We start from the raw sequence: 23941 nt of genomic DNA, 5'->3' as shown, positions 1-23941 counted from the left end.
CAAAAACAGCCGAATTAAGCATTCCTCTGGATGCAAGCCCAGAAATGCTTTAATATTCGTGCTATGCAGGCTCAATAGTGAGTGCGGGTAACCAAACGTTTTTTTTTTTCGCGGCTAAGAAGGTACATGCAGCCTATCAAACCTGTCTGAGGCCTAGTGGGAAGCCGCTGCTTTTCCTCCCTCGGGAAAAGCAAAAAAAGGAAAAAAAGGAAAAGCAAAAAGCTGTCCCTGACGACTGAGCCCGAGCGGCAATCCTCGCCTACAAAAGTACTGGAAACCAGCCGCTCCTCTCTAACCCCACCTCTCATCTCACAAGCTAGCTAGTTGCTGTAGCTGCCATGGCCAGGGATCTCGCCTTCGTCCTCCTCGTCCTTGCCGCGCTAGCCGCCTTCTCGTCGGCGACCAAGCTGACCGTCCACAACCTCTGCCCGCACCCGGTCTGGCCGCTCGTCACCCCCAATGCCGGCCTTCCCTCCATCTCCGACAACACCGCGCGCCTCGACACCAACGCGATTCTCTCCCTCACCTTCCCGTCCACCTTCTGGGCCGGCCGCGTCGCGGCTCGCACCGGCTGCGACGACGGCACGTCGCCGCCGCGCGGTTGCTTTACGGGCGACGCGCCGCCGTCCACCGTCGCCCAGATCACGGTCCACGACAGCGGGAACCTGGACCTCGCCGCGTACAGCGTCAGCCTTGTAGACGGGTTCAACGTGCCGATGGTGTTGAGCCCGCAGGCCATCGGCGGCGGGCAGTGCCCGGCGCTCGGCTGCGCTGTGGACCTCAACTGCGACTGCTCTCCGGACAACCGCGCCGCCGAAGGCACCGCGTGCCGCGGGTCCGCGGGGTACTTCAAGAACCGTTGCCCGCTCACCAGGACGACGCCGACCGACGTGGAGCCCGTGCCGCAGAGCTGCCGCGCGCCCGGGGAGCTCAAGATCATCCTCTGCCAGTCGTCCATGCTCCAGTGCGGCGCCGCGGCGGCGGAGGGCGCCGACATGGTCATCCGCACGGTCGTCGCCGACAACTAGAGCCCGGAGCTCCGTGTCGTCCTTCTCGCTTTGCCGTACTTCTACGCCATTCACGATCCGTGCGTACGTTTTACAAATGTTGCAGTTAAATGTTTGTATTGAGATCTTAGGTTTCGTCATCTGTAATTCTGGCGGTGTAGCTGGTACTGAGCTAAGCCATCCGAGTGCAAGGAAAATAATGCGAGTGATTTTCTTCTTGTAATGTTGCATTCTTTTCTCTATGATTGCTAAACTTCCATTCCATGAAATTTCCGTAAATGGTAGTCACTCAAAATAGAACATCACTTAGCTTAAAAATGGTAAACCTGGGTTGCATTGATAGTATTCAATTTGACATGATAACATGGATATTTCGATTTATTTAACAAATTATAATAGTTGGTCGCATGTTTTTCCTACTGAAAACAGGGTTGATTTTGTACAACAATATGCTAGCGGTAGAAAATGAAGCGGAGTCGAAGAAAGAAGCCTCGACATTGGAGAATAGTTTCAGTAACGGCCGGCGGTCCGGCTGGAAAAACCGGGAGCCGGTACCTTGCCCGGTGTTTTTAAGGTGTATAGGTCTTTGGTGAAAAAAAATCAAGAAAATATTTTTAAAATGATGTAAAAACTCAAACAACTAACCTTGAGGCAAGGCATGCTATAGGCCATTAACCAACTGGGCTTAGAACGCTTTGTGATTTATTATTGGTTTACGTTCGATATAATGTGCATTCATTTGATTTTAGGTCAAAATTTTGACTTAAATCTTTTGATATATTTTTTCACAAATGTGCCAATGCATAGGTGATCTGACCAATCAAAACATGAACAGACAAGCTCACAAGTTTGGTTGCTGGTTTGCTTTTTTTTTTTTAACTTTGTATAGAGGAGCCCTGAAATGGGATATTATTGGAGACTGGGGTTAGAGGTTTAGGTTTGGGGTGATAAGGGTCACTGGAACGGAGGGGTTGTAGGCAATGTTTTACTCCCTCCGTCCCATAATATAAAAGTGTTTTTGACACTACACTAGTGTAAAAAATGCTTTTATATTATAAAACGGAGGGAGTATTTATCAACCACTGGACATGACTACGTGGATAGGTCGATGCTGCTGAAAGTGTCAGATTGAGGAGGTTACAGTGATGATTTAAGAAAGAAGACGGACATGAAAGAAAAGAAGGATGAAGATCCAAAGACTCGACAAAATCCCTAATTCAGTTGTCCAAAGCATTAATAGAAAAAACTTGTCTTAGCACACAAATCTAGAAAATCCATGGGAGACAAAACAAAATGGCAATATTGACTGCACTAAACGAGGCTTGACAGTGGGTGAGAATATATAGCTTTATTGGCTTTTGAGAAGCATAATATACCTTGCTTCGTTTGCGTACAAATTAAAGTGCCTAGCTCACGCCAAAGATGCATTGGTGCGCTTTCGATCGCACAAGCCGAATGATTTCATATGCCAAAGCGAGATCGGACGAATCAAAAGTCATCGTGGGCGCCTAAAGTAACACATCACCTTCAACAATGGGGATAGGGAGTAAAATCCACATGGCCATCACATTTAATTAGCGAAAAACTACCACTTTACGATTATGGTATTTTGTACCGCGTCAAAAAATAAAAGTGACAAAAAGACACAAATGGTAGATGCTAAGCACTTGGCTGACGTCACTATGAGCAACTCCAATGCGCCGACCCATTTTGTCCGTGCACATCCGTTTGGATCGCCGCAGACAAAAAAATCGGCCGAACGCGTTGACCGAAACAGACACGAAACGGACGTGCGCGATGCGTGCCTATTCCTCCCCTGGCCGGCTAGTCAGTGTCACATTGGCCCTCTTCTTCCACCCATATCAACAGCAAACCCTCACCCGCCCCCGCCCCATCGTCGCCGCCGCCCATTTTCGATGCCTCTACCAGCAGCCGGTGCCGACACACCTCCCCCCAACGCAGCCACCTCCCATGTCGCCACCACCACTGCCTCGCCGCCGGGGCACCGAAGCTTCCCACCCCTCCCCCTCGGACGCCACCGCGAGCAGGAAGCCGCCTTCCCGCCCCAGCCAACTCCTTCGTCTAACACCGACCGCTGTCCTGACGCCGGCACGCTCGTCGGACGCCACCAGGCCAGCCACCTGGTCCAAGGGAGGCGCGTGTCTCTTCATCGGCCAGCTTCTTCGTTGACGCCCGTAAGCTATTCGACAGTTTGCCAAGGTACAAAATGAACTCCGCCGACGAGTTCTTTTTCCACAATTTCCTGTGCGACTCCGATGATTCCTCGTCCGGTGATGAGGAGGAGATCTTGTCCGCCGTGTTGGTCCATGACCACCTTAATAGACAGCGGTCGTTGTTCCGGATCTCGATCCCGGGGCACCTTCTAGGGTTCAACCAATATATGTATGCTTTTTTCAAATGTATTTGAGACAATTTAATTATTTTTTGGCTTGTAAAACTATGCTAAATTTATTTGGTTGTGAATCTATGCAATTTTTGTTTGCCTGTGAAACTATGCAAAATGTGTACATATTTGTTAAAAAACAGCCAGCATGCCACACCGGCAAATATGGTCGACGCGTAGGGCGCACTGCCGACCAAAAGCATAAACAAGACGGATGCCGAGCGAGCGGCCGACCCAAACGGAAAAAACGGACAAAATCACCATCTATTTGGGTCGACGCGTTGGAGTTGCTCTAATTGGCCTGACCCACTCGCTAGGCTGAGGCGGCAGAAATAAAAAGTCATGTAGGCATAAAAACTGTCACGCATTCTTCTTCCTCCTCCCTCATTTTCTCACATCTGAATTTGAGCACCTCGGCGGTGGTTCAATTTTTTCTGCCCGTCCCCCGCGTCCCTGTCTGAGGCGACTTGGGGGAACCCTAGCTCCCTCCGCCGCCGCTCCCCTCCTCCCTGCCCCCCCTCGCCGCCACCGAGGGACACTGTCGGGCAAAGCCCGGGCAGTGCCGGCGGCGTCGGGGCCTCTTCCTGGCGCGTCCCTCTCTTTCCCTTGGCGGCGGCACGAGTTCTCCCGGCGGCGGCTTGGCGGCGTGGCACAACGAAGATCTGGCGATGGTTCGGTCCTAGGGTGCACTACTAGGGAAAACCTTATACACAGAACATTAGCAGTAGCGCGGGTTAAAAACGCACGATATTGCTAATTAGCAGTAGCGCGGTGGTGTAAACGGCGCTACAGATACAGTAATAGCAGTAGCGCGCCCGAGTACAAAAGCGCTACTACTAAAATTCCCACGGCCTAGCCGATAGGCTGCACATAGTAGTAGCATCTTCGTCGAACCGCGCTACCGCTATTTGCTTTGTAGCAGCGCGTTTATGCTGAGAGGCGCTACTGCTAAAGTAAATAAAATTAAATGGAAAGCAAATAGAAAAGTAAATTAAAATGAAAGAAATACAAAAAGGTGAAAGGAAAAAAATGTAAAGAAAAATAAATGAAAAAGGGAAAAAAGAGAATGGTATAGCAGTAGCGCGTATATGGGAACGCGCTGTAGCTATGTTAGCAGTAGCGCACTTCCTGGAACGCGCTACTGCTACTTCTGACTTAACCACTCGATTCGTTCTTCCCAACGGCCACTTCCCCCAAATCGCAACTTCTCCGTTGTCGCCGCCGCCGTCGCCCGTTGGCCGCCGCGCGCTCTCCCGTTGCTCTCCCACCTCAACGCCGCCCCCGACCCCGGATTCGACGCCGCCCCCGAGCCCGACCTCGACGCCGCCCCCGACCCCGACCTCAAGGCCGCCCTCCGCCGCGCGCCCGAGCCCCGACCCCGACCTCGACGCCGCCTGCCCCTCCCTCGCCGCAGTCACCGTAAGACTCTGCCTCTCCTCTCCCCTACCCTCCTCTCTCTCTCTGCTAGGGCAATTTATATATGTATTGATGCTGTGTTGATGTTCATATGAACCCTAGGTGTTCCATATGAACCCTAGATTTGTTTAGGGCAGTAGGCATTTTTTAGCATTTAGGAAAAATGATTAGCAATTTTTTTAGGAAATTAGCTAGGGCAAATTTTTATGAAAATGCCTAAACAGTAATTTCATTTGCATATTGTTGTTATATGATATATGTCATTGATGAAATGAAGCCGAGTGGCTTTGTTGTTTCCAGGAAATGAAGCCGAGTGGCCTATGTTTTGCCGGAATGTTGATTCATTTCCGTTCCGGCAAATTTCAGGTTCTCGATTTGTCCACTTTTAGCAAAAGTCATGCCAAAATTTTCCGTGAATTTCGGCATGACTTGTGCTACAAACTAGGACATATCGAGTGCCCGGGATTTGCCGCACCGGGAAGGAGTCAACGTTCCTGCAAAGCATAGGACTTTTTTATGTCATTATTCATTTTATTAGGTATAGAATTAATTGACTAGATTTAATCGTAAGAACTTGTTGAACATGTCACATTTGTTGTTATTTTTTTAGTTAAAGCATTTTTTCCCGCATCGACGTCGACGATGCCTATCCCGCATCCTCGTCGTCGAGTCGGCGGAGGACACCTGCGTCACCAAATGGGCCATGTCCGAGACTGGGCTCCACCGGGGTGGTACTGGGAGGCGCTACCTACCGGGGGGCGCAGGTTGGTGAGGAGCCAGCCTGTCGTTGACCCGAACCTTCTTTGGTGGCGGTCGCGTGGGCCAGTGATGGTCCAGAGGATCGAGGACCCCGCGGAGGTGGTGCGTCACCGTGTGAGTGAGGAGGACGTGCACGTCCGTCGCTACTTGTTTGCGTTGGAGCACAGGTTCTCCAATACCTGGCAGGTTCTCCAGGGATCTCACTGGAGCTATGATCCTGTGATGGTTCCTTCTCTTTGGGTGTCCACGGCCCGTGCCGATACCCGTCGTGTGCTAGGGTTTTAGTTGTATTAGTGATGTTATATGTATGATACTATTCGGGATGTATTAGTGATAATATTCGACGATGTACGGACGCATCAGATGATTTACTTTTGTTTATTGAATGCATGCTAATTTGAATACTTATTTATTTTAAGATTTGGTTTTGCTTATTGAATTCTCATGTCAATATGAGTCCTATAAGATATTTTGAGTATCCTGGAGTTGTCTTCGATCGATTTTCAATTAATGTTTCAACTATGAACATAGGAAATGTCTGACAACGAAAAGGATTTCGGTATTTGCAAATACTGCGAAGACGAGCGCGGCCTGTTCGACGGAATCTTCCTAGATGCTGATAGGCGCTTCAGCATCAAGTTGGACGTGAACTTCGAAGTGGATACAGTAAGTCACAACGACAAGTCTTTTTTCGTAATTAAGCATGACATCTGCTTCATTTGCTTCAACTTATAATTTTTTTTACTATTCTACTAGCGTATCCCCTGCCATGCAAGAGTTTTTGTCTTGGATAAGATAGGTTTCAGTCGTACTATGAAGGTAAAGTAAGTTTACTTGAAGACCGAGCATGGTTATATTTTCCACGCAAAATTATACAACACAGACGACCACCTATTTTGGATGCAAAACTTGGCGAGCACTATGCAAGACTTATGCATTTGAGCCTGATATGGTTATCACCTTTGATATTCGTCCGGAAGATGATATTGAAGGTAATACCGACATCTGGGTCGATGTTCAGACGCCTCCAGTTATACCATTATGTGAGTTTCTCAACCATATTTATGTCTTTGATATTGTTTATTCAAAAATAGTTGACAACTAATTTCTATTGTCAACTTATTTCGGTTCAAGCAAACATGTCCAGCGCTTGGTAGACAGGACCTACTACTGTCCCGGGGCTGAACTAAACTGCGAGGAGCTAAGTCATTATGTTTCATGGCTTGAGGATCTTGATACTGTCAAGACAAATTTTCTTCCTGCATTTAGAAATGTTAGTACTGAAAACGTGCGACCAATAGTGTTCGGAATGAACTACGGTCACATCTATCTAGGAAAGATGGTAAGATTTTTATTATTTGTCCTCAGTGCATCTTTTGCATACATTATTTTTTAAGCTAAACTTCATTGCTAAGTATGTTACTATACGATGTTCTTCAACAGGGACTCCCGATGAATGTTGTGCCTCATGGGATCGAGACTAATGGTACCATGAGTATTGTTAGCTTACGGCCAAGATATCCTACAATGCACTTTAGTGCATTCAGGATTTCTAAGAGCGAGGAGGTCTTAATAGTGAAAGACTGGACCAAATTTGTGATGGAGGAGCGCAGAGAAGTACTAGGGGGCAGCAATAAGAAGCGCAACCCACGATTAGGAGACAGGTTCATCTGCATGCTCCAACTTGATGAAGGAGGAGAGCTACACATGTTTTATGTTATTTTACCTGAGAGAGAGCAGCAGGAGTGATTAGCTAGCTAGAAATGAGTTTGAAGATGATGATGTGCTACACTGTGAGTATGATGATTAAATAGCTAGTGTTGGTGGTAATGACTATGATGATTAAATAAATACTGTTGGTGGTGATTAGCTAGCTAGAATGAGTTTGAAGATGATGATGTGCTACACTATGACTATGGTGATTAAATAAATACTGTTGGTGGTAATGACTATGATGATGATTAAATAGCTTGTGCTGGCGGATTAGATTCAAGTGGAGGCAACATGTGGTGCAGATCGAAAGTACTACTAGTCCAAACTAGATCAAGTTTGGATTAGTAGTATACTTTTGACATGCACCACATATTGCCTCCACTTGAACCTAATCCACCTTCATTTGACACACTGTTATGGGCATAATGATATAAACCTCATAATTGGTATTGTACCAAAATTTGTATAACGGCGTATAAATACACTAAAAATGAAAAAAGAGTACTAGTAGCAATGGATACAAAACACGCTACAACTAGCTAGATTAGCAGCAGCGCGGGACAGAACAAGCGCTGCCGCTATGTGTCTTAGCAGTAGCTCTTGTCTCACGCGCTACTGCTAAGTAATAGCTGTAGCGCCTTATTGGTAGCGCGGCTGCCCGCGCTACTAGTGGGCTTTAAACCCGCGCTACTACTAGGGTTTTCCCTAGTAGTGGTGGGGTGGAGGGCTGGTCACCGTCTAGTGGTGCAGCCTCCGCGGCGGCTGCGGCCTGGGGCCCTTAACCCCGATCCGATCTGGATCTGGTGGTGCTCCGGTCTGGGCCATGGCGGCTGGCGAGGCGCGGTGTTCGTCGGGGCGTGCCAGCCTCTAGGCACCGTGGGTGTGGCGGCGGCGGCGCGTGCCAGGCGTGGTGACGCTGGTGGTGGTGGTGCAAGGCGTAGAGCGTTAGGGAGAGGCGGTGCGCGGTCGCGAGGCGGTGGTCTTCTTCGAGCTCTGAGGTGGGAGCGGGAGGGCGCGACACGCGACCTTGGCAGATGCAGACCTCGGCCAGGCGTGGTGGTGTCGGGAGCGGCGGTCGGGGCGCGTGGTGTGGTTCCTGTTGTCGCCTGCGAGGCTTGAGGAAGGCAGCTCCTTTGCGGTGTTGGGGGCGTTTCAGCCTGGTTCGGTGTTGGCTCCATGCCATTGGTCGGAGCACGTGCTCGCACACGGAAGTACCATGGTGGGCGTGTGCGGTCGCGTGGGCGACTCGGCGCACCGGTTTCTCCCCTGTGTGGTCTTGGGTTGCAGCAGTGACATGGAGTGCCAGCCCTCGACCATGGTGGAGGCGATGAGGATGGTTGGGTGTTGGCGTGGATGGATTTCGCGACCGTTCAGGTGCTGGTTGGTGGTCGGGCTGCTCTCGGCCTTGCGAATTCAATGTTCCACGGTGATCTGGACATGATGGCGAGGTGTTGCGAAAGCGGCGGTGTGACCCTGACAGTGGCCTAATCTGTTGATGGGGGTGGGCGATGTGCGACAGCTTCGATGAAAATCCTGCTCGTCTTCTAGGAGCTGGCGGCGACGGCACCTGCGCGGGTGTTGTTTTCTTCCTTGGAGCGGTCGCCGAGGTGTGTCGGCATCTCCCCTCCTTGATCGGATTGTGGTCTCCGTGCAAAAGCCATGTCCGTTGCTGGACCGGCGATGGCAGCGGTGTGGCGTCGTTACTCTGTTGAGAGCATCGCAAGTGGAGACATGGTTGGGTTTCTGTCGGCGGTTCTCCGGTGCTTGCCGCTGCCCAAGTTGATCTTCGTGGGCACTATGTACTCAGCTACCGGTGATTCCAAGATGATGGCTTTCCTGGGAGTTCGAGTCCCGCTATCCACTCGCCGTCTCCTCTTAGGCATTAAGGCTGGGTAATGCGTTGGCAAGGGTTTTTCGGGTGGAGTTGTTGCTTTTTGAGTTGATCGACTTTTGTAGTGACGTGGCTAGATGATTAGCTTAGGGAAGGCCCTTTTTCGTTGTGTTTGTATTGTCGTGGTGGAGTGTGGAGTTTCAACTACACTTCTTGTTCGCAGCAAGTCGTAGTCTCTTGTAATTGATTTATGCCTTCTATAAAAATATGGTACACCTAGACATACTTTCGAAAAAAATCTGAGCACCCAACCCCTCGAGCTTGTCCATGAACACCACGTCTTCACCCAGGAACTCCGCCGCAGCACCTTGAACCGCATGTCGGGGCACCGGGCCGGCGCGTACCGGGTCACAACCAACACCCACGGCCGACCCATGGGTGGCACCTGCGAGGGGAATTCCTGGTACGCGGCGAGCCACGCGGACCAGCGCGCGACGTAGTCCAGGATGGTGCGGCCTAGCTAGTCGGGCGAGCCGGTGAGCTGCCGGGGCGGTGGGAGGCCGCTGTCCTTGTCGCAGCGTTGGCGTCTGCGGGTGGTGGTAGCAAAGTGGATTGGCTTGCTAAAAATGACGCGGAGGTTTGGGAGGGTGGGGATGGAGTTGGTCCGGCAGAGGCTGAGTAATAACGTCTTGGGGACCAAGAGAACGAACAGGAGGGGGTGGTGGTGCTTCCCATTGTCGGGCAGCTGTCTCCGCCGCCGAGCTTGCGGGCGTCCTAATCAAGCTCCTGCTTGGGCCGGTGGCACGCGGCCAAGGGCGGCCACGGCCGGGTAGCTCCTCCTTCTCAGCTTCCCAGGCTTAGCCGCTTCCCGTGCTTACAAATTGGCACCCATGAGCCGTGAAAGAAGAGTATGGCCGTTACTTGTTGTAACGCCAGTACCGCGCGAGTTCTTCGACACCATGATAACCAAAGCAAGAGTAGAGGAAGGAGAAGGCAACATCGTGGGTGCCGAAAACAGGCGTAGTGTGCGGCCCTCCATGGGTTGATGAGAGGGCGTGTGCGTCCAGGATCCAGCGGCTAGCGTGGCGTGAGTCGGAAGCGCGAACGGCCGGCCGACTATCCATTCTGTTGTAATATTAGGGCAGGCCTAAGGCCCATCTAACAATTTTTGAAAATCTCTTAGGGCCCATGTGGGTTTAGTTGGCTGGTGTAGTGGAAAGTCTAGTCCCATCCCGAAAGTTGGAGAGGAGTTGGACCTCCTTATAAAGGTTTCTCTTCCACATAGTATTGGAGCTTGAAAATATAAGAGGCCCTCGCGCACTCCTCCGTCGTCTGCCGCGCCATGCCACGCCTCGACTGCTTGCCTTTGGAGGGTATAACTCGTTTATCTTTCCAAGGAATTGTGGGAGGCGCTCAAATCTTAATTCGGGGCCACCGATGCTAGGAGCGAGATGTTTACTTGGGAAGGATCGTGCAGCTGAAGAACGAGCAACATGTCCACGCCATCAAGAAGAACCTCGTTAGTGAAAGAAATACGCCCTAGCCTAGTGAGCCTCTACTTGACTAGCTCGTTGATCAAAGATGGTTAAGGTTTTCTAACCATGTACATGAGTTGTCATTTGATGACGGGATCACATCATTAGGAGAATGATGTGATGGGCATGACCCATTCATTTGCTTAGCATGTTGATCGTTCAGTTTTATTGCTATTCCTTTCTTCATGTCAAATACATATTCCTTCGACTATGAGATTATGCAACTCCCGGATACCGGAGGAATGCCTTGTGTGCTATCAACACTACACCACGACACTCAAAGCAGTGTCAAACAATTTGTCGGCATAGGTCACCTAAGGCGACACATTTAGTGCCGGGAAAGATCTTCGTCGACAGAAAGGAGCTGTCGCCTATAGTGCTGCCGGGAAAGGTATTCGCCGACAGATAAATCTACGCCGACAGACAATATGACGACATTTGTGAGAGCTTTGCCCACAGACATTTCTACTCCGATAGACAGCGCTACGCCGACAGTTCATCTGACATTATGCCACGCCGACTGATTGTGCATCGTCGATAGATATGCCGACACTTTATCTGACAGTGGGCTAGTGATACGTCTCCAACGTATCTATAATTTTTGGTTGTTCTATGCTATATTATATTCTGTTTTGGACATTATTGGGCTTTATTATACACTTTTATATTATTTTTGGGACTAACCTATTAACCGGAGGCCCAGCCCAGAATTGCTGTTTTTTTGCCTATTTCAGAGTTTCGCAGAAAAAGAATATGAAATGGAGTCCAAACGGAATGAAACCTTCAGGAGCGTGATTTTCGGAACAAACATGATCCAGAGGACTTGGACCCTACGTCAAGACATCAACCAGGAAGGCACGAGGTAGGGGGCGCACCTACCCCCCAGACGCGCCCTCCACCCTCGTGGGCCCCACATTGCTCCACCGCCGTACTTCTTCCTCCTATATATACCTATGTACCCCCAAACTACAAGATACGGAGCCAAAACCTAATTCCACCACCGCAACCTTCTGTACCCGTGAGATCCCATCTTGGGGCCTTTTCCGGAGCTCCGCCGGAGGGGGCATCAATCACGAAGGGCTTCTACATCAACTCCATAGCCTCTCCGATGATGTGTGAGTAGTTTACCTTAGACCTTCGGGTCCATAGTTATTAGCTAGATGGCTCCTTCTCTCTTTTTGGATCACAATACAATGTTCTCCCCCTCTCTTGTGGAGATCTATTCGATGTAATCTTCTGTTGCGGTGTGTTTGTTGAGACCGATGAATTGTGGGTTTATGATCAAGTTTATCTATGAACAATATTTGAATCTTCTCTGAATTCTTTTATGTATGATTGGTTATCTTTGCAAGTCTCTTCGAATTATCAGTTTGGTTTGGCCTACTAGATTGATCTTTCTTGCAATGGGAGAAGTGCTTAGCTTTGGGCTCAATCTTGCGGTGTCCTTTCCCAGTGACAGTAGGGGCAGCAAGGCATGTATTGTATTGTTGCCATCGAGGATAACAAGATGGGATTTATATCATATTGCATGAGTTTATCCCTCTACATCATGTCATCTTACTTAAAGCGTTACTCTGTTCTTATGAACTTAATACTCTAGATGCATGCTGGATAGCGGTTGATGTGTGGAGTAATAGTAGTAGATGCAGGCAGGAGTCGGTCTACTTATCTCGGACATGATGCCTATATACATGATCATACCTAGATATTCTCATAACTATGCTCAATTCTGTCAATTGCTCAATAGTAAATTGTTTACCCACCGTAATACTTATGCTCTTGAGAGAAGCCACTAGTGAAACCTATGGTCCCCGGGTCTATTTTCCATCATATTAATCTTCCAACACTTAGCTATTTTTATTGCCTTTTATTTTACTTTGCATCTTTATCATAAAAATACCAAAAATATTATCTTACCATATCTATCAGATCTCACTTTTGTAAGTGACCGTGAAGGGATTGACAACCCCTTTATTGCGTTGGTTGTGAGGATTTTATTTGTTTGTGTAGGTGCGAGGGACTTGTGCGTGGCCTCCTATTGGATTGATACCTTGGTTCTCAAAAACTGAGGGAAATACTTACGCTACTTTACAGCATCACCCTTTCCTCTTGAAGGGAAAACCAATGCAGTGCTCAAGAGGTAGCAAGAAGGATTTCTGGCGCCGTTGCCGGGGAGGCTTACGCAAAGTCAAGTCAAGATTTGGACTCCCGACAACGAGCCATTTCTGGCGCCGTTGCCGGGGAGTGTACAAAAGTCAACATACCAAGTACCCATCACAAACCCTTATCTCCCGCATTACATTATTTGCCATTTGCCTCTCGTTTTCCTCTCCCCCACTTCACCCTTGCCGTTTTATTTGCCCTCCCTTTTCCATTCGCCTCTTTTTCGCTCGCTTCTTGTTTGCTCGTGTGTTGGATCGCTTGCTTGTCACGATGGCTCAAGATAATACCAGATTGTGTGACTTTACCAATACCAATAACAATGATTTCCTTAGCACTCCGATTGCTCCTCTTACCGATACTGGATCTTGTGAAATTAATGCTGCTTTGTTGAATCTTGTCATGAAAGATCAATTCGCCGGCCTTCCTACTGAAGATGCCGCTACCCATCTAAATAGCTTCATTGATTTGTGTGATATGCGAAAGAAGAAATATGTGGACAATGATATTGTTAAATTGAAGCTATTTCCTTTTTCGCTTAGAGATCGTGCTAAAGCTTGGTTTCCGTCTTTGCCTAAAAATAGTATTGATTCTTGGATTAGTGCAAAGATGCTTTTATCTCTAAGTATTTTCCTCCCGCTAAGATCATCTCTCTTAGAAACGATATCATGAATTTTAAGCAACTTGATCATGAACATGTTGCACAAGCTTGGGAGAGGATGAAATTAATGATACGTAATTGCCCTACACATGGTTTGAATTTGTGGATGATTATACAAATTTTTTATGCCGGATTGAATTTTGCTTCTAGAAATATCTTAGATTCGGCCGCGGGAGGCACTTTTATGGAAATCACTTTAGGAGAAGCTACTAAACTCCTAGATAATATTATGGTTAATTATTCTCAATGGCACACTGAAAGATCTACTAATAAGAAAGTGCATGCGATAGAAGAAATTAATGTTTTGAGTGGAAAGATGGATGAACTTATGAAATTATTTGCTAATAAAAGTGTTTCTTCTGATCCTAATGATATGCCTTTGTCTACTTTGATTGAGAATAATAATGAATTTATGGATGTGAATTTTGTTGGTAGGAATAATTTTGGTAACAACGCGTATAGAGGAAACTTTAATCCTAGGCCGTATCCTAGTAATTCCTCTAATAATTATGGTAATTCCTACAACAATTCTTATGGAAATTTTAATAAGAAGCCCTCTGAATTTGAGACTAGTGTTAAGGAGTTTACAAATTCGCAAAAGAATTTCAATGCTTTGCTTGAAGAAAAATTGCTTAAAGTTGATGAATTGGCTAGGAACGTTGATAGAATTTCTCTTGATGTTGATTCCTTGAAACTTAGATCTATTCCACCTAAGCATGATATCAATGAGTCTCTCAAAGCCATGAGAATTTCCATTGATGAGTGCAAAGAAAGAACCGCTAGGATGCGTGCTAAGAAAGATTGCTTTGTGAAAGCGTGTTCTTCTAATTTCTATGAAAATAAAGATGAAGATCTAAAAGTTATTGATGTGTCCCCTATTAAATCTTTGTTTTGCAATGTGAATCTTGATAATGATGGAACTGAATATGATCCCCTTTACCTAGAAGGTGTTCCAAAAATTCGGAGTTTTTAGACATTGATGCAAAAATTGGTAAAAGTGGGATTGAAGAGATCAAAACTCTAGATATTAATGAACCCACTATTTTGGATTTCAAGGAATTTAATTATGATAGTTTCTCTTTGATAGGTTGTATTTCCTTGTTGCAATCCGTGCTAAATTCTCCACATGCTTATAGTCAAAATAAAGCCTTTACCAAACATATCGTTGATGCTTTGATGCAATCTTATGAAGAAAAACTTGAGTTGGAAATTTCTATCCCTAGAAAACTTTATCATGAGTGGGAATTGTTGGGGATCGTTGCAGAATTTTAAAATTTTCTACGCATCACCAAGATCCATCTATGGAGTTTACTAGCAACGAGAAGGAAGTAGTGCATCTACATACCCTTGTAGATCGCGAGTGGAAGCGTTCAAGTGAACGGGGTTGATGGAGTCGTACTCGTCTTGATCCAAATCACCGATGACCGAGCGCCGAACGGACGGCACCTCCGCGTTCAACACACGTACGGAGCAGCGACGTATCCTCCTTCTTGATCCAGCAAGGGGGAAGGAGAGGTTGATGGAGATCCAGCAGCACGACGGCGTGGTTGTGGAAGTAGCGGGGATCCCAGCAGGGCTTCGCCAAGCGCAAGCGGGAGGGAGAGGTGTCACGGGAGGGAGAGGGAGGCGCCAGGGGCTGTGGTGCGGCTGCCCTCCCTCCCCCCCACTATTTATAGGGGCCCTGGGGGGCGCCGGCCCCCTGGAGATCCCATCTGAGGGGGGGGGCGGCCAAGGGGGTGGCTTGCCCCCCAAGCCAAGTGGGGCGCCCCCCACCCCCAGGGTTTCCAACCCTAGGCGCAGGGGAGGCCCATGGGGGGCGCACCAGCCCACAAGTGGCTGGTTCCCCTCCCCACTTCAGCCCATGGGGCCCTCCGGGATAGGTGGCCCCACCCGATGGACCCCCGGGACCCTTCCGGTGGTCCCGGTACAATACCGATAACCCCCGAAACTTTCCCGGCGGCCGAAACTGGACTTCCTATATATAATTCTTCACCTCCGGACCATTCCGGAACTCCTCGTGACATCCGGGATCTCATCCGGGACTCCGAACAACTTTCGGGTTTCCGCATACTAATATCTCTACAACCCTAGCGTCACCGAACCTTAAGTGTGTAGACCCTATGGGTTCGGGAGACATGCAGACATGACCGAGACGACTCTCCGATCAATAACCAACAACGGGATCTGGATACCCATGTTGGCTCCCACATGTTCCATGATGATCTCATCGGATGAACCATGATGTCAAGGATTCAATCAATCCCGTACACAATTATAGCATGAACAATAGACAATTATCATGAACAAGGAAATATAATAATAACCATTTTATTATTGCCTCTAGGGCATATTTCCAACAATCTCCCACTTGCACTAGAGTCAATAATCTAGTTACATTGTGATGAATCGAATACCCATAGAGTTCTGGTGTTGATCATGTTTTGCTCTAGGGAGAGGTTTAGTCAACGGATCTGCTACATTCAGGTCCGTATGTACTTTACAAATATCTATGTCTCCATTCTGAACACTTTCACGAATGGAGTTGAAGCGACGCTTGATATGCCTGGTCTTCCTGTGAACCCTGGGCTCCTTGGCAAGGGCAATAGCTCCAGTGTTGTCACAGAAGAGAGTCATCGGTCCCGACGCATTGGGAATCACCCCTAGGTCAGTAATGAACTCCTTCATCCAGATTGCTTCTTGCGCTGCCTCTGAGGCCGCCATGTACTCCGCTTCACATGTAGATCCCGCCACGACGCTTTGCTTGCAACTGCACCAGCTTACTGCCCCTCCATTCAAAATATACACGTATCCGGTTTGTGACTTCGAGTCATCCAGATCTGTGTCGAAGCTAGCGTCGACGTAACCCTTTACGACGAGCTCTTCGTCACCTCCATATACGAGAAACATATCCTTAGTCCTCTTCAGGTACTTCAGGATATTCTTGACCGTTGTCTAGTGTTCCATGCCGGGATTACTTTGGTACCTTCCTACCAAACTTACGGCAAGGTTTACATCAGGTCTGGTACACAGCATGGCATACATAATAGACCCTATGGCCGAGGCATAGGGGATGACACTCATCTTTTCTCTATCTTCTGCCGTGGTCGGGCATTGAGCAGTGCTCAATTGCACACCTTGCAATACAGGCAAGAACCCCTTCTTGGACTGATCCATATTGAACTTCTTCAATATCTTGTCAAGGTACGTACTATGTGAAAGACCAATGAGGCGCCTTGATCTATCTCTATAGATCTTGATGCCTAATATATAAGCAGCTTCTCCACGATCCTTCATTGAAAAACACTTATTCAAATAGGCCTTTATACTTTCCAAGAATTCTTTATCATTTCCCATCAATAGTATGTCATCCACATATAATAAGAGAAATGCTACAGAGCTCCCACTCACTTTCTTGTAAACACAGGCTTCTCCATAAGTCTGTGTAAATCCAAACGCTTTGATCATCTCATCAAATTGAATGTTCCAACTCCGAGATGCTTGCACCAGCCCATAGATGGAGCGCTGGAGCTTGCATACCTTGTTAGCATTCTTAGGATTGACAAAACCTTCCGGCTGCATCATATACAATTCTTCCTTAAGAAAGCCGTTAAGGAATGCCGTTTTGACGTCCATTTGCCATATCTCATAATCATAGAATGCGGCAATCGCTAACATGATTCGGACGGACTTCAGCTTCGCTACGGGTGAGAATGTCTCATCGTAGTCAACCCCTTGAACTTGTCGATAACCCTTAGCGACAAGTCGAGCCTTATAGATGGTCACGTTACCATCCGCGTCTGTCTTCTTCTTAAAGATCCATTTATTTTCTATGGCTCGCCGATCATCGGGCAAGTCAGTCAAAGTCCATACTTCGTTTTCATACATGGATCCTATCTCAGATTGCATGGCTTCTAGCCATTTGTTGGAATCCGGGCCCGCCATCGCTTCTTCATAGTTCGAAGGTTCACCGTTGTCTAACAACATGATTTCCATGACAGGGTTGCCGTACCACTCTGGTGCGGAACGTGTCCTTGTGGACCTACGAAGTTCAGCAGTAACTTGATCTGAAGCTTCATGATCATCATCATTAACTTCCTCCCCAGTCGGTGCAGGCACCACAGGAACATCTTCCCGCGCTGCGCTACTTTCCGGTTCGGAAGGGGTGACTATCACCTCATCAAGTTCCACTTTCCTCCCACTCACTTCTTTCGAGAGAAACTCTTTCTCCAGAAAGGACCCGTTCTTGGCAACAAAGATCTTGCCTTCGGATCTGAGGTAGAAGGTATACCCAATGGTTTCCTTAGGGTATCCTATGAAGACGCATTTTTCCGACTTGGGTTCGAGCTTTTCAGGTTGAAGTTTCTTGACATAAGCATCGCATTCCCAAACTTTTAGAAACGACAGCTTAGGTTTCTTCCCAAACCATAATTCATACGGTGCCGTCTCAACGGATTTCAACGGAGCCCTATGTAAAGTGAATGCGGCAGTCTCTAAAGCATAGCCCCAATATGAGAGCGGTAGATCGGTAAGAGACATCATAGATCGCACCATATCCAATAGAGTGCGATTACGATGTTCGGACACACCATTTCGCTGAGGTGTTCCAGGCGGCGTGAGTTGTGAAACTATTCCACATTTCCTTAAGTGTGTACCAAATTCGTGACTTAAATATTCTCCCCCACGATCTGATCGTAAGAACTTTATCTTTCGGTCACGTTGATTCTCCACCTCATTCTGAAATTCCTTGAACTTTTCAAAGGTCTCAGACTTGTGTTTCATTAGGTAGACATACCCATATCTACTTAAGTCATCAGTGAGAGTGAGAACATAACGATAGCCACCGCGAGCCTCAACACTCATTGGACCACACACATCGGTATGTATGATTTCCAATAAGTTGGTTGCTCGCTCCATTGTTCCAGAGAACGGAGTCTTGGTCATCATACCCATGAGGCATGGTTCGCACGTGTCAAATGATTCGTAATCAAGAGACTCCAAAAGTCCATCTGCATGGAGCTTCTTCATGCGTTTGACACCAATGTGACCAAGGCGGCAGTGCCACAAGTATGTGGGACTATCGTTATCAACTTTACATCTTTTGGTATTCACACTATGAATATGTGTAACATCACGTTCGAGATTCATTAAGAATAAACCATTGACCAGCGGGGCATGACCATAAAACATATCTCTCATATAAATAGAACAACCATTATTCTCAGATTTAAATGAGTAGCCATCTCGCATTAAACGAGATCTAGATACAATGTTCATGCTCAAAGCTGGCACTAAATAACAATTATTGAGGTTTAAAACTAATCCCGTAGGTAAATGCAGAGGTAGCGTGCCGACGGCGATCACATCGACCTTGGAACCGTTCCCGACGTGCATCGTCACCTCGTCCTTCGCCAGTCTCCGCTTATTCCGCAGCTCCTGTTTTGAGTTACAAATATGAGAAACCACACCGGTATCAAATACCCAGGAGCTACTACGAGTACTGGTAAGGTACACATCAATTACATGTATATCACATATACCTTTGGTGTTGCCGGCCTTCTTGTCCGCTAAGTATTTGGGGCAGTTCCGCTTCCAGTGACCACTTCCCTTGCAATAAAAGCACTCAGTCTCAGGCTTGGGTCCATTCTTTGACTTCTTCCCGGCAACTGGCTTACCGGGCGCGGCAACTCCCTTGCCGTCTTTCTTGAAGTTCTTCTTACCCTTGCCTTTCTTCAACTTAGTGGTTTTATTCACCATCAACACTTGATGTTCCTTTTTGATCTCTACCTCCGATGATTTCAGCATTGAATATACCTCAGGAATGGTCTTTTCCATCCCCTGCATATTGAAGTTCATCACAAAGCTCTTGTAGCTTGGTGGAAGCGACTGAAGGATTCTGTCAATGACCGCGTCATCCGGGAGATTGACTCCCAGCTGAGAAAAGCGGTTACGTAACCCAGACATTTTGAGTATGTGCTCACTGACAGAACTATTTTCCTCCATTTTACAACTGAAGAACTTGTCGGAGACTTCATATCTCTCGACCCGGGCATGAGCTTGGAAAACCATTTTCAGCTCTTCGAACATCTCATATGCTCCATGTTTCTCAAAACGCTTTTGGAGCCCCGGTTCTAAGCTGTAAAGCATGCCGCACTGAACGAGGGAGTAATCATCAGCACGTGATTGCCAAGCGTTCATAACGTCTTGGTTCTCTGGGATGGGTGCTTCACCTAGCGGTGCTTCTAGGACATAATCTTTCTTGGCAGCTATGAGGATGATCCCCAGGTTCCGGACCCAGTCCGTATAGTTGCTGCCATCATCTTTCAGCTTGGTTTTCTCTAGGAACGCGTTGAAGTTGAGGGCAACGTGGGCCATTTGATCTACAAGACATATTGTAAAGATTTTAGACTAAGTTCATGATAATTAAGTTCATCTAATCAAATTATTCAATGAACTCCCACTCAGATAGACATCCCTCTAGTCATCTAAGTGAAACATGATCCGAGTCAACTAGGCCGTGTCCGATCATCACGTGAGACGGACTAGTCAAGATCGGTGAACATCTTCATGTTGATCGTATCTTCTATACGACTCATGCTCGACCTTTCGGTCTTCTATGTTCCGAGGCCATGTCTGTACATGCTAGGCTCGTCAAGTCAACCTAAGTGTATTGCGTGTGTTCCGAGGCCATGTCTGTACATGCTAGGCTCGTCAACACCCGTTGTATGCGAACGTTAGAATCTATCACACCCGATCATCACGTGGTGCTTCGAAACAACGAACCTTCGCAACGGTGCACAGTTAGGGGGAACACTTTCTTGAAATTGTTATAAGGGATCATCTTACTTACTACCGTCGTACTAAGCAAATAAGATGTAAAACATGATAAACATCACATGCAATCAAATAGTGACATGATATGGCCAATATCATTTTGCTCCTTTGATCTCCATCTTCGGGGCGCCATGATCATCTTCGTCACTGGCATGACACCATGATCTCCATCATCATGATCTCCATCATCGTGTCTTCATGAAGTTGTCACGCCAACGATTACTTCTACTTCTATGGCTAACGCGTTTAGCAATAAAGTAAAGTAATTTACATGGCGTTATTCAATGACACGCAGGTCATACAAAAAATAAAGACAACTCCTATGGCTCCTGCCGGTTGTCATACTCATCGACATGCAAGTCATGATTCCTATTACAAGAACGTGATCAATCTCATACATCACATATATCATTCATCGCATCTTCTGGCCATATCACATCACAAGGCACATGCTGCAAAAACAAGTTAGACGTCCTCTAATTGTTGTTGCAAGTTTTTACGTGGCTTCTATAGGTTTCTAGCAAGAACGTTTCTTACCTACGTAAAACCACAACATGATATGCCAATTTCTATTTACCCTTCATAAGGACCCTTTTCATCGAATCCGTTCCGACTAAAGTGGGAGAGACAGACACCCGCTAGCCACCTTATGCAACTAGTGCATGTCAGTCGGTGGAACCTGTCTCACGTAAGCGTACGTGTAAGGTCGGTCCGGGCCGCTTCATCCCACAATACTGCCGAAACAAGATAAGACTAGTAGTGGCAAGAAAAATTGACAACATCTATTCCCACAACTGCTTTGTGTTCTACTCGTGCATAGTAACTACGCATAGGCCTGACTCATGATGCCACTGTTGGGGATCGTTGCAGAATTTTAAAATTTTCTATGCATCACCAAGATCCATCTATGGAGTTTACTAGCAATGAGAAGGAAGGAGTGCATCTACATACCCTTGTAGATCGCGAGCAGAAGCGTTCAAGTGAACGGGGTTGATGGAGTCGTACTCGTCGTGATCCAAATCACCGATGACCGAGCGCCGAACGGACGGCACCTCCGCGTTCAACACACGTACGGAGCAGCGACGTCTCCTCCTTCTTGATCCAGCAAGGGGGAAGGAGAGGTTGATGGAGATCCAGCAGCACGACGGCGTGGTGGTGGAAGTAGCGGGGATCCAGGGCTTCGCCAAGCGCAAGCCGGAGGGAGAGGTGTCACGGGAGGGAGAGGGAGGCGCCAGGGGCTGTGGTGCTGCTGCGCTCCCTCCCCCCCACTATTTATAGGGGCCCTGGGGGGCGCCGGCCCCCTGGAGATCCTATCCGATGGGGGGGGCGGCGGCCAAGGGGGTGGCTTGCCCCCCAAGCCAAGTGGGGCGCCCCCCACCCCTAGGGTTTCCATGGGGGGCGCACCAGCCCACCAGTGGCTGGTTCCCCTCCCCACTTCAGCCCATGGGGCCCTTCTGGATAGGTGGCCCCACCCGGTGGACCCCCGGGACCCTTCCGGTGGTCCCGGTACAATACCGATAACCCCCGAAACTTTCCAGGCGGCCGAAACTGGACTTCCTATATATAATTCTTCACCTCCGGACCATTCCGGAACTCCTCATTACGTCCGGGATCTCATCCGGGACTCCGAACAAATTTTGGGTTTCCGCATACTAATATCTCTACAACCCTAGCGTCACCGAACCTTAAGTGTGTAGACCCTACGGGTTCGGGAGACATGCAGACATGACCGAGACGGCTCTCCGGTCAATAACCAACAGCGGGATCTGGATACCCATGTTGGCTCCCACATGTTCCACGATGATCTCATCGGATGAACCACGATGTCGAGGATTCAATCAATCCCGTATACAATTCCCTTTGTCAATCGGTACGTTACTTGCCCGAGATTCGATCGTCGGTATCCCAATACCTTGTTCAATCTCGTTACCGGCAAGTCACTTTACTCGCACCGTAATGCATGATCCCGTGGCTAACTCCTTAGTCACATTGAGCTCATTATGATGATGCATTACCGAGTGGGCCCAGACATACCTCTCCGTCATACAGAGTGACAAATGCCAGTCTCGATCCGTGCCAACTCAACAGACACTTTCGGAGATACCCGTAGTGCACCTTTATAGTCACCCAGTTACGTTGTGACGTTTGGTACACCCAAAGCACTCCTACGATATCCGGGAGTTGCACGATCTCATGGTCTAAGGAAATGATACTTGACATTGGAAAAGCTCTAGCAAACGAACTACATGATCTTTTGTGCTATGCTTAGGATTGGGTCTTGTCCATCACATCATTCTCCTAATGATGTGATCCCGTTATCAATGACATCCAATGTCCATAGTCAGGAAACCATGACTATCTATTGATCAACGAGCTAGTCAACTAGAGACTCATTAGGGACATGTTGTGGTCTATGTGTTCACACATGTATTACGATTTCCGGATAACACAATTATAGCATGAATAATAGACAATTATCATGAACAAGGAAATATAATAATAACCATTTTATTATTGCCTCTAGGGCATATTTCCAACAGGAACCTACTATTAAAATTAAAATTAAAGATCATGAATGCTATGCTTTGTGTGATTTGGGTGCTAGTGCTTCCACGATTCCAAAGACTTTGTGTGATTTGCTAGGTTTCCGTGAATTTGCTGATTGTTCTTTAAACTTGCACCTTGCGGATTCCACCATTAAGAAACCTATGGGAAGAATTAATGATGTTCTTATTGTTTCAAATAGGAATTATGTGCCCGTAGATTTTATTGTTCTTGATATAGATTGCAATCCTTCATGTCCTATTATTCTTGGTAGACCTTTCCTTAGAACGATTGGTGCAATTATTGATATGAAGGAAGGGAATGTTAGATTCCAATTTCCTTTAAGGAAAGGCATGGAACACTTCCCTAGAAATAAATTAAAATTACCTTATGAATCTATTATGAGAGCCACTTATGGATTGCCTACCAAAGATGGCAATACCTAGATCTATCCTTGCTATTATGCCTAGCTAGGGGCGTTAAACGATAGCGCTTGTTGGGAGGCAACCTAATTTTATTTTGAGTTTTTTGATTTTTGCTTCTGTTTAGGAAAAAATCTTTGATCTAGCCTCTGGTTAGATTTGTTTTTATGTTTTAAATAGTGTTTGTGCCAAGTTTAACCTATAGGATATTCTTGGATGATAGTTATTTGATCTTGCTGAAAATTCCAGAAACTTTCTGTTCACGAAAATAATTGTTACAAATCACCAGAACGTGATAAAATATTGATTCCAATTGCTGCTGATCAATAAAAAAATTGTACAGGTCTTCCTATTTTGGCTGAATTTTTGGAGTTCCAGAAGTTTGCGTTAGTTACAGATTACTACAGACTGTTCTGTTTTTGACAGATTTTGTTTTTGTGTGTTGTTTTCTTATTTTGATGAATCTATGGCTAATAAAATAGTTTATAAACCATAGATAAGTTGGAATACAGTAGGTTTAACACCAATATAAATAAAGAATGAGTTCATTACAGTACCTTGAAGTGGTGTTTTGTTTTCTTTCGCTAACGGAGCTCACGAGATTTTCTGTTATGTTTTGTGTGGTGAAGTTTTCAAGTTTTGAGTAAAAGATTTGATA

The 23941-nt window shown here is 47.0% G+C and overlaps 1 protein-coding gene across 1 annotated transcript; it reads left to right on the top strand.

Moving 5' to 3' along the window:
* The first annotated feature begins 277 nt into the window (after positions 1-277).
* On the top strand, positions 278-1271 carry LOC123124438 (osmotin-like protein). The gene has a single exon (XM_044545054.1). It carries the CDS (start codon positions 339-341, stop codon positions 1026-1028), a length of 690 nt encoding a protein of 229 aa, XP_044400989.1. The 5' UTR covers positions 278-338; the 3' UTR covers positions 1029-1271.
* Positions 1272-23941: the final 22670 nt, after the last annotated feature.

This window comes from Triticum aestivum, chromosome 5D, assembly GCF_018294505.1.
Source record: "Triticum aestivum cultivar Chinese Spring chromosome 5D, IWGSC CS RefSeq v2.1, whole genome shotgun sequence".
Taxonomy (NCBI): domain Eukaryota; kingdom Viridiplantae; phylum Streptophyta; class Magnoliopsida; order Poales; family Poaceae; genus Triticum; species Triticum aestivum.
This window is presented reverse-complemented; position numbering and strand designations above follow the sequence as displayed.